This window comes from Talpa occidentalis, unplaced genomic scaffold, assembly GCF_014898055.3.
Source record: "Talpa occidentalis isolate TD23 unplaced genomic scaffold, MPIMG_talOcc4v2.1 talOcc4.4, whole genome shotgun sequence".
Lineage (NCBI taxonomy): Eukaryota > Metazoa > Chordata > Mammalia > Eulipotyphla > Talpidae > Talpa > Talpa occidentalis.
In genome coordinates this window covers 130,527,261-130,541,818 of record NW_023604295.1, presented here as the reverse complement: position 1 = coordinate 130,541,818, position 14,558 = coordinate 130,527,261, and the positions used below count along the sequence as shown (strand labels likewise).

General features: G+C 38.3%; 2 protein-coding genes across 5 annotated transcripts in view; both read right to left on the bottom strand.

Annotated features, from left to right (window-relative positions):
• Nucleotides 1-209, bottom strand: part of CCDC110 (coiled-coil domain containing 110) — a 4,435-nt gene extending 4,226 nt beyond the window's left edge. The window contains exon 1 of the mRNA XM_037526688.2: nucleotides 185-209. Within this exon, the coding sequence (XP_037382585.1) occupies nucleotides 185-209 (25 nt within the window). The remainder of the gene's footprint in view (nucleotides 1-184) is intronic.
• Nucleotides 47-14,558, bottom strand: part of PDLIM3 (PDZ and LIM domain 3) — a 55,417-nt gene continuing 40,905 nt past the window's right edge. For 3 of the 4 annotated variants that reach the window (XM_054701030.1, XM_054701029.1, XM_037526358.2), the window contains 3 exons: nucleotides 7,826-8,013; nucleotides 2,616-2,746; nucleotides 642-772 (listed from right to left, as the gene is read on the bottom strand). In XM_054701030.1, coding sequence (XP_054557005.1) covers nucleotides 657-772; nucleotides 2,616-2,746; nucleotides 7,826-8,013 — 435 coding nt within the window. In that variant the 3' untranslated portion in view covers nucleotides 642-656. Of the gene's footprint in view, nucleotides 773-2,615; nucleotides 2,747-4,345; nucleotides 4,613-7,404; nucleotides 7,473-7,825; nucleotides 8,014-14,558 lie in introns of all 4 variants that reach the window. The other variant, XM_037526359.2, reaches the window with a different exon arrangement.

Here is a 14,558-nt window from a genome sequence, read left to right as displayed (position 1 = left end):
AGAGGATTCACCAGAGACAGAGTGGAGAGCAGAACAGGCAGATGGACCAAAAGCACTGCTGAGGGGAGCAGCGGGCAAGACAGGATTAGTCTGCCGCGCCATGTGGGAATCTCCCTGGCCGGCCAGGAATCGAATCTGAGCTGCAGAGGCTGCGGACAGCTTCACAGTGCTGCGCTCAACCCACTCACTTGGAGATTTGAACTAGTCATTGTGGCTATTCAAGCATAAAGTTCCTTGACATGGAAATTGGCTGCATTTTTAAAAATTCTATTACAACATTTGTGCAACTTAAGAAACTGGTTAAAAACTATGTGTTTTAATTAATGACCTGATACCATTGGTATTTGTTTTCCAGGGATTATACAAGATAGGAAATATTTGAAAACGATGCATTAATAAAGAGAGGACTTTTTGAAGTGCAGTTATGATTCTTGGAAATGATTTTTTTAACATACTTCTAGGGCAATTGTTTTCATGAGATTATATTTGAAATTCTAACTCAAGATGGCTCACTCACATCATAGAGGAGAGTTTCTATCTTGGGAATTCTCATCAAAATATGCCAAAGGTTGTCAGGCTTTATGTTTCAAGTCAATGAACAGAAATAGAGAACAGATACCACAACTCACAGTGAGACCCTGGGGTACAAGAGAAACTTACACGATGCCACTTCCACACTTGTCACAGAGTGGCATCTTCTGTGCGCTGCTGGCCCCGCCGTGGACTTTCGTAACCGGAGCCCTCACACTCCGAGTTCCAGCAGGGCGGTCATCTGAAAAATAAAGTCTTTCATTTAGGGGAAGGGGACAGCTGGGTGCAGTTTTGTGCTTTGCCTCTATTTTAAGGTGCGCCCTTTAATCTAAGGAATCCTTATGCTGCACCTGTACCATTCTCTCAAGAGGAGTAAGACCAATCCATGCGTCACTCGTTCTGAAATAGGACCTTTACAAAAACATAATGCATCCACATCTGTTGTTGTTGTAGGGAGCTGTTACAAAATGCTCAAAGGGACAGAGGACATTTTGCATTCTTTTTTTATTTGACCATCTTAACCATTTTAAGTATGCAATTCAATGGCATTAAGTACATTTGCCATGCTGTGCAGCTATCACCAAGATCTATTTCTAGAACTTTTTTCATCCCCCCAATGTCTGTACCCATTAGACCACAACTCTCCCTAACCTCTGCTGGTAGCCTCCATTCTACTGAAGAGGAAAATGTCAGGCTGACCTGTTGATTAGCTGAAGTTGGGACATAGCCTGTAGACTGAAAGTTTTAGGGAACAACTGATAAGCACCTTCAAGGCCACATGCACCCAGATTCACGCCTTCCCAGGTGACTGTACCCCTTCTTTAGTCAATAAATACTCTGTAACCTAGTTGCTCGGGGCTGAGACTTTGGAACGAGATCCTCTCCAGGCCTACCGGTGTAAAACCTGCCGGCATAAATAAGGAGTTTCCTTCCTCTCTGAGTGCTGCATGCTTCCCTAATGAGATCTGCTGCAACACTACTTGCTGTCTCTATGAAATGCTTATTCTAGATAGTTCATTAAGTGGAATCATTCAATATTTGCATTATTTTGTTGGGCTCGTTTCACTTAGCTAAAGCTCCAGGCTCTTCCATGTCACAACAGGTATCAGAAATTCATTCCATTTAAAACTGAGAAAGTCTATTGTATCCATCTATCAGATTTTGTTTTTTTCATTCATCTGTTAATTACACTGGGTTGTTTCCACCTTTGGATTATTGTGAATAGAGCCGCCATGAACAATGGGGAACAAGTATCTGTTTGAGTCCTTATTTTCAGTTCTTTGGGTGTGTATCTAGGAGTCGAATGGGAATGTTCAACTTTATCAGGAGCCACCAACTGCTGGCCATAGCGTGGATTATATGCTCCAAATTGGCAACCCCCAAGGACTGCTGTTTCTCCGCATCCTCGCTGCTCTCGTTATTTTCGTTTTTTCTTTATGATAACAGCCATCTTAGCAGGTTATTTTGAATTATTGTGCACCTTTTAAGGGACATTGATACTTCTTTTGGGTGTGAAGAAACACTGGGAAAAGTATGAGCCCTGAAGACAGTAGGAGAGGGCTGGAGACTCAGCTCTACTTCCCGGTGTCTGTGTGCCTCTGATGTTCATCATTCCTTAAATAGGGTAAAAACAGCTCCTACCTTACAGAGCTCTGGTGAGGACTAATGATCACATACACAGAGCACTCAGCACAGGGTTTGGAACATAGTGGGGTTCGTTCCAGTGTCATTTTAAAATCTCGATGGCGAAGATACTCTGGAGTGTGGGTGGAAGATGGGAAATTTTTCCAGACTCACTTAAAACGCCATTTTCTGATTTATAAATTGATCTAGCTTTGACTACTGTGGGTATGATGTGTCTTTGATTCCTTTTCACCACCATGTTAGTGGTTGGTTGGACATGTTCTAGAAGCTCCTTTTCTAAATCACTAACTACCACTGAGATCCTTCTGAGCAAAGATTCAACTGATTACTGACTACTGCTGATTTTAGGCTTTCGTAGCCATTTTGTTTGCTGTCCTTGCCTGCCCTGAGCCTTGCTACAGCCTCCATCCGGAATGTTCGGGCCATGCATGGCTGCTCACCTGGGCCGTCATTCACCAGTTCCTGCAGCACTCTGAAGGAGCCGGACTGGCGAGGCTGAGTCGGTTCATCCCTATTGTCATGGAGCATCCGGTACACATCGGACTGGGGGGGCAGCGAGGCCGTGGGTTCACTGAAACCCAACAGATGGTAGCAAAGCAGGGTCAGAAGCATTTTATGAGGCACCAGGCATGTAAGAAGCCACAAGACATCAGAAAGCAATAATCACTGTATTTGCAGCAACACCTGAACAAGATTCAATATTTTCAAGTGAATGGCTATTATAGTTAAAAATAGAGCATGGGCTGCCTTAAAAATGTCATTAACCTGGGAGTCACATCAGCATTTCTTCATTGTGTGAAGACTTTGGAGGGTAACTTAAAAGGGGATTGCTAGGAAATGGTAATTAAAAAAATAAGACTCTAATGGAGACAATTATAGATGTGAACAAAATTGACTCTGAAGAAAAAGGACAATATACATACAATATAAAGTGCAGGAGTGAGCCCAATTTGATTATTCTCAGCCATAAAGTTGTCAATAAAATTCGGTAAGTTTCTGATATTAAACTAAAAGTATATGGTTTGTTTTTGTTTGAAGATTAGTTTGCTTTGGTAATGCCATAAAGGTATCATGTGCTTATAAGTTGGAGAAATTCAACTTGTCAGTGTATGAAAACACACTACATAGAAACATTCTTATATACATCAGTCATACTGACTACATTATATTTTTAAATATCCACATTATAATTCATTTACAACAATGATGGCAGCTTTATTTTAGCATACTTTATATATAAATATTTTCATGATGAGCAACTAAAAATGCCACAATAATACTTTATTTCAGGGCCTAAATATTTTTTTTGTGTGTCATTTAGTTGCACAATCTTGCAAAGGTAGTTGCTATCTGCATATATTTTTATTACTTATGTTGTCTTTGAAAGGAGTCATCTTATATATCTCAAATTCCTTGCAAAATGGCTTTACTTTCATTAACACTTCATAATTATTCCAAGAGATATCTGAGATATTGTTGCATAGCACTCTTAATTTTTTTTATATATAAATAAAAGTTATTATATATATTTATTTATTTAATTTATAAACAGTGGTTCTGTAACATCAAAAGAAGAACATTTTATCATCTGAAAAATCTTGAGTAGAAAAAACTTGATGTTAAAAGTGCTTTGAACAAATATTCATAACAGAAGAAATTAGTTAAAGACCAATGGGAATTACATATCTACATTGTAATTCTTGGGGTTTTCATTCACACATTTATTTAGGACAAATATTTTAATTGGGAAAATAATTACCTCTTCATAAGATGCTTTTAGAAGAGAGAAAAAGTATCATCTCTTAAAATTTATCTGAACTGTCTATCCTTTTCCCAATTTTTGTTCTTCAGAGGAGAAGCATATAGTATACTAGATAAATCACTTTTGAGAAGTATTGTACCAGACAGTTACAAAGTTCAAAACACACATAGGTTTGGATCTTCTATGAGTTTATCTTATTGCAGTCAGTCCCATAAAGCTCTATTGAGTTAATTCTTCAAATCATCTTTGTTATTAGATCTAGATATTTGCAATAAATCCTTAGTATTTTTTTCTTTCAACCATTCATAAGCTTTCTTTCAGGTAAGATAATGTTAAAAGACACCAACAAAGTTGACATTGCCCACGTGTTTAGTTAACATGCCCATGGTTCAGAAAGACTCGTATTACCTCATGGAGGAGGGTGTGTCCCCTAGAGCTGTTGAAACCTGACCCTGAAGTGTTTCCATAATATTGTCCTCTGAGTACAACTGCATAGGTGTATTAAACTGAGCATGTACAATCTTCACACCAGGAAGTTCCATTTCCAAAGGAATGTTAGGGGCCATCTTAGCAGCAACTTTCAAGTCACCTGGGCAAATAGTACTAACAGTACTGACAGAAGAAGGGGTGCTACGCCCGCTGGCACAGTCAAAACCCGACGGAGTGCTGCATCCACTGTGTTAATGACCACGTGACACAGAGATGAACCCGGACATCCAGATAAAACACAGAGAACAAGTACAGAGAGGTTAAAGGAATTGAAGACAAATAGTGAGAGATGAAGTAAATTAGAATGAAACAAAATGTTCATATCTGTCTAGAATTTAAAAAAGAAAGGTGCTGAAGTTCATGGCTGGAAAACATGTAACAGAATTAAAAGGTACAGGCGATACTGCATTTTTTGGCTCTGTTCTACTAGTGATATGTAAATAGAAAGAGTTGTGTATATATAGTAAGTAGGAAAGATACACCTATTCTCAGTTTTTAAAAATAGGCCAAATAATTTTAAACTTGACTATCTCAAATGACCCAGGTATATACATTGACAGGATATGGCTTTGCATTTCTGCAATGTTTAAAATTAACATATAATAATTAATCCTTTGCAGACAGGAAGACACAATCAAATATTCAGATTAAATGTTTCAGAAATACAGTAAAGTGTTAATTAAACAGTGAGTTTAAGGCTATTTTGTAAATGTTTTATTGCTACTATTTTATTGCTAATTTTCTATTTTCATTCTTTAATGTTGTGAACAATGTGGTAGTTTAACAGAGCTCTAGAAACAGCCAGTAAATGCTTGTCACCTTGAAATGAATGATTAGAGGGTAAATAAGGTGCTCCCAGACTCTGAGGTTGCAACCTTGGGCTAAGTTTTATTTCTTTTCTATGTAGCTATTTCACGTAAAATTTTAGAAGTACACAAATATTTCCATGCATGTTTATCATTTCCTCTTAAAGAAAAGTTGAGGAGGCTTATTGGAAAACCAGTCATGCAATTTTAAGAACAGAGTAGAGTTTCTATATCTATGAAACTGGATGAGAGATTATAGTCACAATTGACATGCAAATGACTAAAATGTAGTATTTCTACATGCATTTTCGATGCAGTTAAAGGAATGCATTTTATAAGAAAATGAAATATACTGAGATTTTTAAAAAGGCAGTTACTGAAGACAAAACAAAAAGAAATATTAGCATTAAGTATCTATTAATCCTGTCAGTTAGCCTTGCTGTAAACTCAAGATAGAAAACGATTTATATGGTGTGTTAACCTCAAATCAGTCTCTTCTTAGGGTTCAAGTGTGACCCCATATCTGCATATATTGTCTAGGGTGACTCATGTTAACGTCAGCCCAATAGAGAAAGTGAAAATTAAACAGATATTGGGCACTGATTTTGTTGGCTTCATCAATGTTGCAGCCTGGTTAGTCTGGACAACTCAGGTCACCAAATGGATTAAAACATTTTTTCTCTTTGTGTTATCCAATTCAAACACCTGCAGTAGCCTAAATCAGGCAGGTAAATATGGACTTTTTCCTTTACTTCTTGACTGTTGAAACCCTGTTTAAAATTCAAGCTGTGAAATGGTTGATGGCATACAAAATGCCAAGTGACCTCTTACTGTTTCCATAGGCTCAGCTTACACCGGCTCCTGAATTTAACTTTTGTTGGCAAAAGAATAGGAGTAAAGTTTCAGTTATAGTGCAAGTTACTCAGAAGCATATTGATTTGACCTAAGTACAATGAAACTTATTAAATTACAATTTAGGGATTTGAAACACTGAGTTAAATCTTGGGAGACTTGGGTTCAAAATACTGAATCTTTCCCATAACATTTATAAAAAATGTGCCTTTACTATGTGCCTATAATAGTGCCAGAGAGTGGATCAACTGGATTAATCAGAACTTTCAGATACATCTTATTTTATTGTTGTAGTTAGTATTCTTTTTCTATTATCAGCGCTCTTGTTTACATGCATATTTGTGTATATAACTTTACTTATGCAAAGACTGTGTCTTTTATTCACTGGTTTCTCTTATCATTCTATTTAGGGGTCTATCGAATAGATAGGAAATGAAAAATGGCCGCCGGGCTGGGGCACCTGAAGTAGACACTATTCAACGAGCCCAACCTGTTAAGCTCAATCTAGCCTAACACCAACTCCTTCCCTCTGAGCAGACGGATGGAGCTGAGGTCAGAGGAATGAAGTTGAGGTTTCCCGAAGTCACCATTTTCTGATGTGGCAACTGGGATAAATTATTCCCCTTAGGTTAGAATTCAGTTTTTAGAGAAGGTATTTGGAAAGGGTCACCATGAAGATTGACGGCCTTTGATCAAGAGCTGGCTCAGTATTATCCTAGTGTGTAGACAGCTACCAAGAAGGGGATCACCAGTATATCTCCCTCCAATTCTTTTTTATATCCATTTCCCTGCAAGTGGAAAAGTTCCTTTTCAAATGACCTTTCCTCCTTTGCTATTTTAAGAATGAAAATTTATTTTTATGCAAGAGTGGGATTCCGCAGCTGCTCTGTTGGAGCAGTGAGAGCAGGAGCTGACGAGGGCATTCCGGGAGTGCCCATCTGCTCCCTCGGCCCTGCTGGGGGCTGCCTTCCATTTTGTTCTCCCTGACTGGGGTTTCCTGACCTGGAATGGAGTACAGCTGCCTGGCTCAAAGGTCACTGTGTTCTGGATGGGATCCGCAGGGCAACAGGGGTGGTAGTTATAAATATACGTGGTAGTTTATAACATTTCACAGCCCTTAATCTTTTCAATATTTACTCTTGGAAATGGAAGTTAGTTGGCTACTGTTCTTGTTAAGTGAATGTTTGGTTGTTTTGCTATTGAAACAAGCTGCAAAGTGAGAAAAGTCACTCCAAACACCTAAAAACACCTTCTTGGCGATTAGTAAGAATTTATTAAGGAAGCATGCATCTCACATGTCGCAAGCTCAGAGTTTATGACCTGCTTCGGCCCGGAATTATGAAAGGTTTGGGCCGAATATTGTGCTTGTGTTCAAAGTAGTTGACTTCCTGCAAAAAAAAAAAGGATTAAAAAGTCCCTCAGTGGAAGATTAATTTTTTTTAGACAAAATTACGTGAACGATAAGTATCCAGAGAGAATCATTTACCACCAAATACTGACATGACTAAGCAAGGCGAAGATGGCAGCTGAGCGATTTCTTGTTTTCACCACCTAGTCACTAAACGTGCAGGAACTGGCTAACTGTTCAGAGAGCATGTTCTAGATGCTTGTCTCTAAAACAAAAAAATCTGATTGTGTCTTTAGGAAATGAAACAGCAAGAGCTGGACTTTGGAAAGGAAAAGAAACCGTATGATTGCTGTTAAGGACATCACGGCCAGAGATGGAGCGTCGGGTACTTACTTTTGAGGTGAACTAGGAATGAGACCCCGCAGCTGTCCATGAAGCGCGTCTTGTATATTGCTAGTTGAATAGAGCCCAATTGGCGAGTTATAGGAAGCACTCACTACCTGTCTTTTGTCATCAATGTTTGCTGCTGCAACAAAAGGCTGGGCCCTTCTGTTGTGCGCGGTACCAATGGGTTTGAACTCCTGTACAATGGCAGACAAAACACAGCCACAGAGTGCACAACAGAGCCGTCAGTGAGCAGAATAACAGCGTCGCTCTTGTTAATACAGGGTTCTCAACCCACTATGAGATTAATGCAAAGATAAAGGATTAGGTAGACACTTTTCTACATAGTCCATAAAGTTTACAGCTTCTACATTTATAGATCAAATGTTTAGGTGCAAAGGAATTGATTTTATTGGAAATATTATGAAGGAATCAAAACACTGTTTCTTTTGTCTGCGCTATTATTAGATCTATATCTTTTAGGAAATTCTCATATGACTCATTTGAATTACGGAAATTTTGTGTTAGGAGACTTTTTGGCTTAGAAAAAATTTTTTACTTAACAATTTCTCAAGAACTTATATATGCTTTCTTAATAAAATTTATAATATAACAATAGTATATATTATACATATGATATATATCATATATATGCTATGTGTCACTACCTACATCACTATATATAATATACATTATATACTAATGTATACTAGTATACATTATATACTATATAGATCACATACTAATAGTAATATACTATTACTTAATAAGATATGCCTCATTTTAAGAAATGGAGGAATAAAACACTTAGAAAGGGATTGACCATTAATGAATAACTCCACTGGGTCATTTTAATTAACAGAAGTAAAAGTTCTGTTTTTTTTCTTATTACCTATGACAAAAAACCTCAAATTCTTGATTTTGACTCAGTTAAAACCTTAAATTTAGAAAAATAACTCAAAGAATCTCTTTCTAGGATTAACATTTATAGAAATCCCCTTTTAAAAAACTGTATTGATTTCGTGTTGTATGTTTAAAGGATCCTTTATGTTTACTCTAGTGCCAGAAAGACTCAAGTCAGAAATTTGGAGGTAGCTGATGTGTAGGATTTATGAAAGGATTTTCACTTTATAACTTGGGGGAAAAGATCAAACATCAGCGCCTTTAATCTTGAGTTTGAAACATGCTGTCATCCTCTGAAATTTTTTTATTATTTTTTAATATAGGAATCACATTTCCCAATTTTAGATAGATTTATAATTTTGTAAAGTCGCTAATTGGCTTTTTCTTCTAAGCTATGGGAGAAAACCAAAAGGGAATGCTGAAATACTCATGAGCTGGTTCTCAGTCCAAATTTTTCCTTTGGCAGAGTTAGTGGGAGAAATCACTGCAGTATTTTCACTCACACATTCACATCCACTTTCTTTATGTTTGTGAATGTGCCACCAGTATTTCACATCCTACAAACATTTATGACTCAAAATGTTCCCAGAAAGAGACAGCTTTTTTTTTGAAAGACAAAAAGGCCTCATACTATTCTTGTTCTTGTTTTCTAATGCTTGTTACGTAGATGAGTAAGTTGTGGGATGGTGCCTTTTTTTTTTTTTAAGGAATCGCTTCCTTTTCTTCAGAGTGGGACCAGCATCCCACTTCCTATTGGAAGTTAGTAGCTTTTTTTCTTCATAAAATATGGCCTTAAAAATCATGGCAAATAGATCGAATTTACAAAAATTAGTTAACGTAATATTATGACTGTATGGAAGGAAATCTCTGCCCTTATTTCTGCTTAGTCTTAAAAAAAAAATGGATGATGATTGTCTTATAAATGAGGCAACTTTCCTGGAATATTTGTGCACTAATAATCTAGTGTTTCTTTCAAATAGCAGCATGTAAATTTATCAGCTCCAAAATTTTTCTTTGCCATTTTCAGGTTGGGTTATATATTGCAAAGGTCACAAATGTATAATTTGTTTAAAAAGAAAAGCCCTCCATTTCTGCTGAAATCACAAAAGGAAATATTTCTAATGCAGGCTTCAAACATTTGTTTAGGCTTTGCAAAGCATTAGTTTATGGGCTGCTAGAGTCATTCATTGCAAAAAGCACAATAAAGTATATACACCAAAGGTAAACAAAAATTTGAAGCAGGGCACCAAGAAGCAACATTCTATCCAAGTCTTACATCATTGTTGATGGTCAAATGGAATCAAAAGACCAAACCAGTTAGAAATTTGCTTTTCCCTGCAATCCCTTATTTTTCCTGGAAAATTATTAGTAACAGGAAAAAAAACCAGTAAAAAAAAAAACTTAGATAGTAGTTAATATAGTCCAGCTCTTGTGTTTATTCTACTCAGACAAAAGATCCAAATGATTCCTAACTCCTAGGAATTCAGTAGTTAATCACTGCAATTAGGAATAATATTTTGAATGAATGAAATGCTAGAGCTGCCAGAGTAAAAGCTAAGTTGACAGAGCTTCGCTGACACCTGGGAGAATGTAGCTCCTTTTTTTTTTTTTTTTAATTCCATTTTTTTAATAAGAACAAAATTTTGTCAAAAGACATCTCCTGCTCTAACTACCAATCATATATGACTCTTTACTATGTCATCCTGAATGCTTTTTCTTTTTCTTTTCTTTTTTTATTTTTATATTCCCCATACAATTGCAACCCCCTTATTTTGACCCCAATCCCTCCCCTCCCCGCCCCCTACCCCCCATAGAGTAACTCTGGTTCACAGTTGTTTGTTGATTTTGATTTTTACTTTCTTATAGTTATTCTTTTTTCTGGTCCCTTATTTAAGTCTTCTAGATTCCTGTTATGAGTGAGACCATCCGGTAGAGAATGTAGCTCTTGACAGCAATCTCCTAAATCCTTGGGATGACCTAGCCATGTGAGCTCACAATGAAAGTATTCACAGAAAATTCACTTTTCAATTTCTTACTTACAGAAGTTGTTCACAGACAAAGTCCCGGTCCAAGAATGGAGGCAATTAGCACCCCAAATGGAAATAACACAGTAAGATTCATATACACATTTATTCATTTATTATATGAAAAAATGATGGGGAAATAAGGGAAGCAAAATATATTAAGTGATCATTATTTAGATCAAGCCACACTGAGCAAATGATAGTATTTGATCGTCTTTGGAAGCTATGACCATCCCCCACCTCTTATGCTCACCCCTCAAATGAAAAAGAAGGTTTCCTGTTTCCTGTATCTCATTGAGGAAGAGTCTGAGGATTTGGGGATTAAGAAAGTTTGTTTTCTGGTAAGTCACCTTCTAGTGAACATTGTAGGATAAAAGTTATTTCATAAAAATGGAAACAATTTCAACCCATACCTCACCTGACTGCACATGGTACAATATTATTAGCAGAACTTCTATGGCCAGGATACAATCCTTTATAAGGAAATGAAAGTAACTATCCTTCCATTTAGAAAAAAAAAAGGTTGTTTTTTTGTTGTTGTTGTTGTTGTTTCTGCAAAGCATCATTCCTGTATTCTGCTAGCCATTATTGTGAGAGCCACATTACAATTGTGAGTTGTTCAACTAACATTAAGCAAAGTTTCAGATAATGTCTTTTAAAAATACAAGCTTTGAAGAGGGACCAAGAACTCAAACAACTTCTCTTTAGCCTAGGGTGGTATTCTGTATAGAAAAGCATGTGTGTCTGTGACCAGCTGTGTTCAGGATTGTATGAAAAGCCTTTATGTAATGGGGGGGGGGTGATCTAAACAACCTCTACAATTCCTTGTAAGTCTATGGTTTGAGCCTAAGTTCATAAAAACAAAATTTAGCTATTTAAAAGCAGCATAGAACAATGAAAAAAGTCTAGATATTAAAATTTGGTATGAATTATTACTATAATTGTGTAAGAAAAAAGTTCCTAAAGCCTAAACTTATGAATTGGAGAAAAGATTGGAAGTAAACACACTGACATTGATTATTTGTGGCTGGCTGTGCTTGGATGGTAGGATACAGTGTTTTTTTTTTTTCTTTTTAGTGATCATATATTACTTTTAAAATGAGGCAGAGCATTTCATTCTAACTGTAAAGGTCACATAACTTACAATAAAAGTTTGACTTGGGTTAAGAAACAAGCTCCCAGGGCCTCCCCAGAGGCACAGTGGTTGAGCGCTGGGTTGCGAAGCTGCCGGCAGCCTCTGCAGCGCTGGTTCAATCCCTGGCCACCAGGTGAGGGTCCCACAGGGCGAGCAGACCTCTCCTGCCACCTGCTGCTCCCCTCAGCAGTGTACTTCGTCAGTCTGCCTGCTCTGCTCCCCGCTCTGGCTCTGGTGAGTTCTCTTGCCCTCCCGCGCTTCTGACTGTACCCAGTGCGTGTATAAATAAATAAATAAATCTTAAAAAAAAAAAAAAGAAACAAGCTCCCAAATATTATATTACTCAATGGCATTTTGGTATTCACTTGCAATGGTGTCTTCAAACATGATATATTAATGGCATTTGTTTTTCAGACTGACACACCTTTGTTGTCCAGACAGTATTATTTACAAACTTCTCATGTTGGTGGGGAAATAAAGACCTCTCTTTGCACAGCTTACATTAATTTAAAACAAAAGAGAGGGGCCTCCCCGGTGGTGCAGCGGTTGAGCGCTGGGTTGCGAAGCTGCCCGCAGTCTCTGCGGCGCCAGTTCGATCCCCGGCTGCTCCCCGGCCACCGGAGGAGGGTCCCACATGGCGCGCAGACCTCTCCTGCCGCCCGCTGCTCCCCTCAGCAGTGTCCTTCAGTCCTTCTGCCTGCTCTGCTCCCCGCTCTGGCCCTGGTGAATTCTCTCACCCTCCCGCGCTTCTGACTGTACCCAGTGCTTGTATAAATAAATAAAAAATAAATCTTAAAAAAAAAAAAAAATAAAACAAAAGAGAGGAGGGCCTCCCCGGTGGCGCAGCGGTTGAGCGCTGGGTTGCGAAGCTACTCGCGGTGACGGTTCGATCCCCGGCTGCTCCCCGGCCACCAGAGGAGGGTCCCACATGGCGCGCAGACCTCTCCTGCCGCCCGCTGCTCCCCTCAGCAGTGTACTTCAGTCCTTCTGCCTGCTCTGCTCCCCGCTCTGGCTCTGGTGAATTCTCTCACCCTCCTGCGCTTCTGACTGTACCCAGTGCATGTATGAACAAAAACAAACAAACAAATAAATTAAATAAAACATGCCTCTATAAAAAAAAAAAAATAAAAAATAAAACAAAAGAGAGGAATACAAAGTTACAGTTTAGCTTTTGTTCAGTCATGGTCTAAAGTAAATATAAGTTAATTTCTTGGTTCAGCCAAGTTAAATTTATTTGGTTATTATCACCCCGGCCTGTTCTAGTTCATGCTATTTTCAGATAGCAGAGGCTGTGCTGAAATTTAGCCATGTTGGTAGAGAATGTCTGTCTGGAGTTATGTGAACTGGTCACACAGAAACCTGACCTGGGGATTATAAGGAGCAGGAATCCTTCAGTCCATTAGGGGAAGAACTGAAATGGTTCTTATCTCTGAGTTCTTCAAACAAGGGCTTCTTGGAGAGGGTGTCAGTAAGAATTAGTCATGACTCAAACTAATGGAATGTTCAAAGGCTCCCGCTGACTGACTGCTGTAGCCCTTCACCCAATCTTCACTTGTTTAACTTATGACATTCTCTACCTTTTCTCCATCTGCAGTATCATGAATAACCATATCGTCTCACCCCAAAATGTAGGACACATGGTCTAATACATGATTGCCAAGAGGCCAGAGTATTTAAAATGAAGATTTTAAAATCCATTTCTTGGAATAACCATCGTCATAAAGGGCTACTCAGAGGTTTACAAAAGGGACCTTATCTAGAGCTAAAACACAGTGAATTGCCCTTAAAGTCCAATGCTGGAGAGATGTCAGCAAAACTCACACTTCCATCCTGGTCTGAGCTCATCCTGTGCTTAAATATTTGCTGAGTCACCCACATGCCAGAGGGGCCACGGCAACATGATCCGGGATCACTGAGGATTTTCTACTTTGGTCAAAGCTGTCTAATTAAATTGTCCCCACAGCTTAGCATCTCGCATTAGTAAAATCAGGTTTGAAAAATTGGGAGAAATTTTGAAAGCAAAAATAATTTGCATAAGGGTGCAGTACAATTTGGGGTGTGTATTACATGTAGAAGAGGAAACTCAGGATTTTTATCTGGTTTGTCCTGGTGATAAGATGAGCCTTCAATTTTCTTTATAAAATTTTTTTAAAGCACCACAGGATCTCCCTTCCTCCTTGTGTTATCTCCAAGTGATGAATTGATGAGGGTGGGAGGAAGCACATGAGCCTGGGCCCTGCCTGGGGAACGTTTTTCCTTCTTCTAATCTTTTTTTTCCCCATGGAAGAAAATATTGATTACAAGAATTTTCACCACCTGACCAGAGTAAGCCGCCATGTGCATTCAGATTCCTTTGCACCACATTTATTATCATCTTATCCGTTTAATATTTGCTCACCAACCCTGATGGTGGAACTCTTATCTATCCTAAACAACCCACTCCACTTTCAAGATCACTTTTACCAAGCAACCATTCTGGGAATTGGTTCCCAGGATTGGTCCTGGGTAATGTTAGAAAATGAAGTTTATCTTTAGACCCTCTGGTTCCTTTCATTCATTTATCAGCTATTTAGTGAATACTGTGCCTGGGAAACTGAGAGCCAAAAGAACAGTTATGGCCTTCATGAATATTCCATACCCTGCTCACTCCCTTTGGGGCTTTTCTTCTTTTGCACTTAGT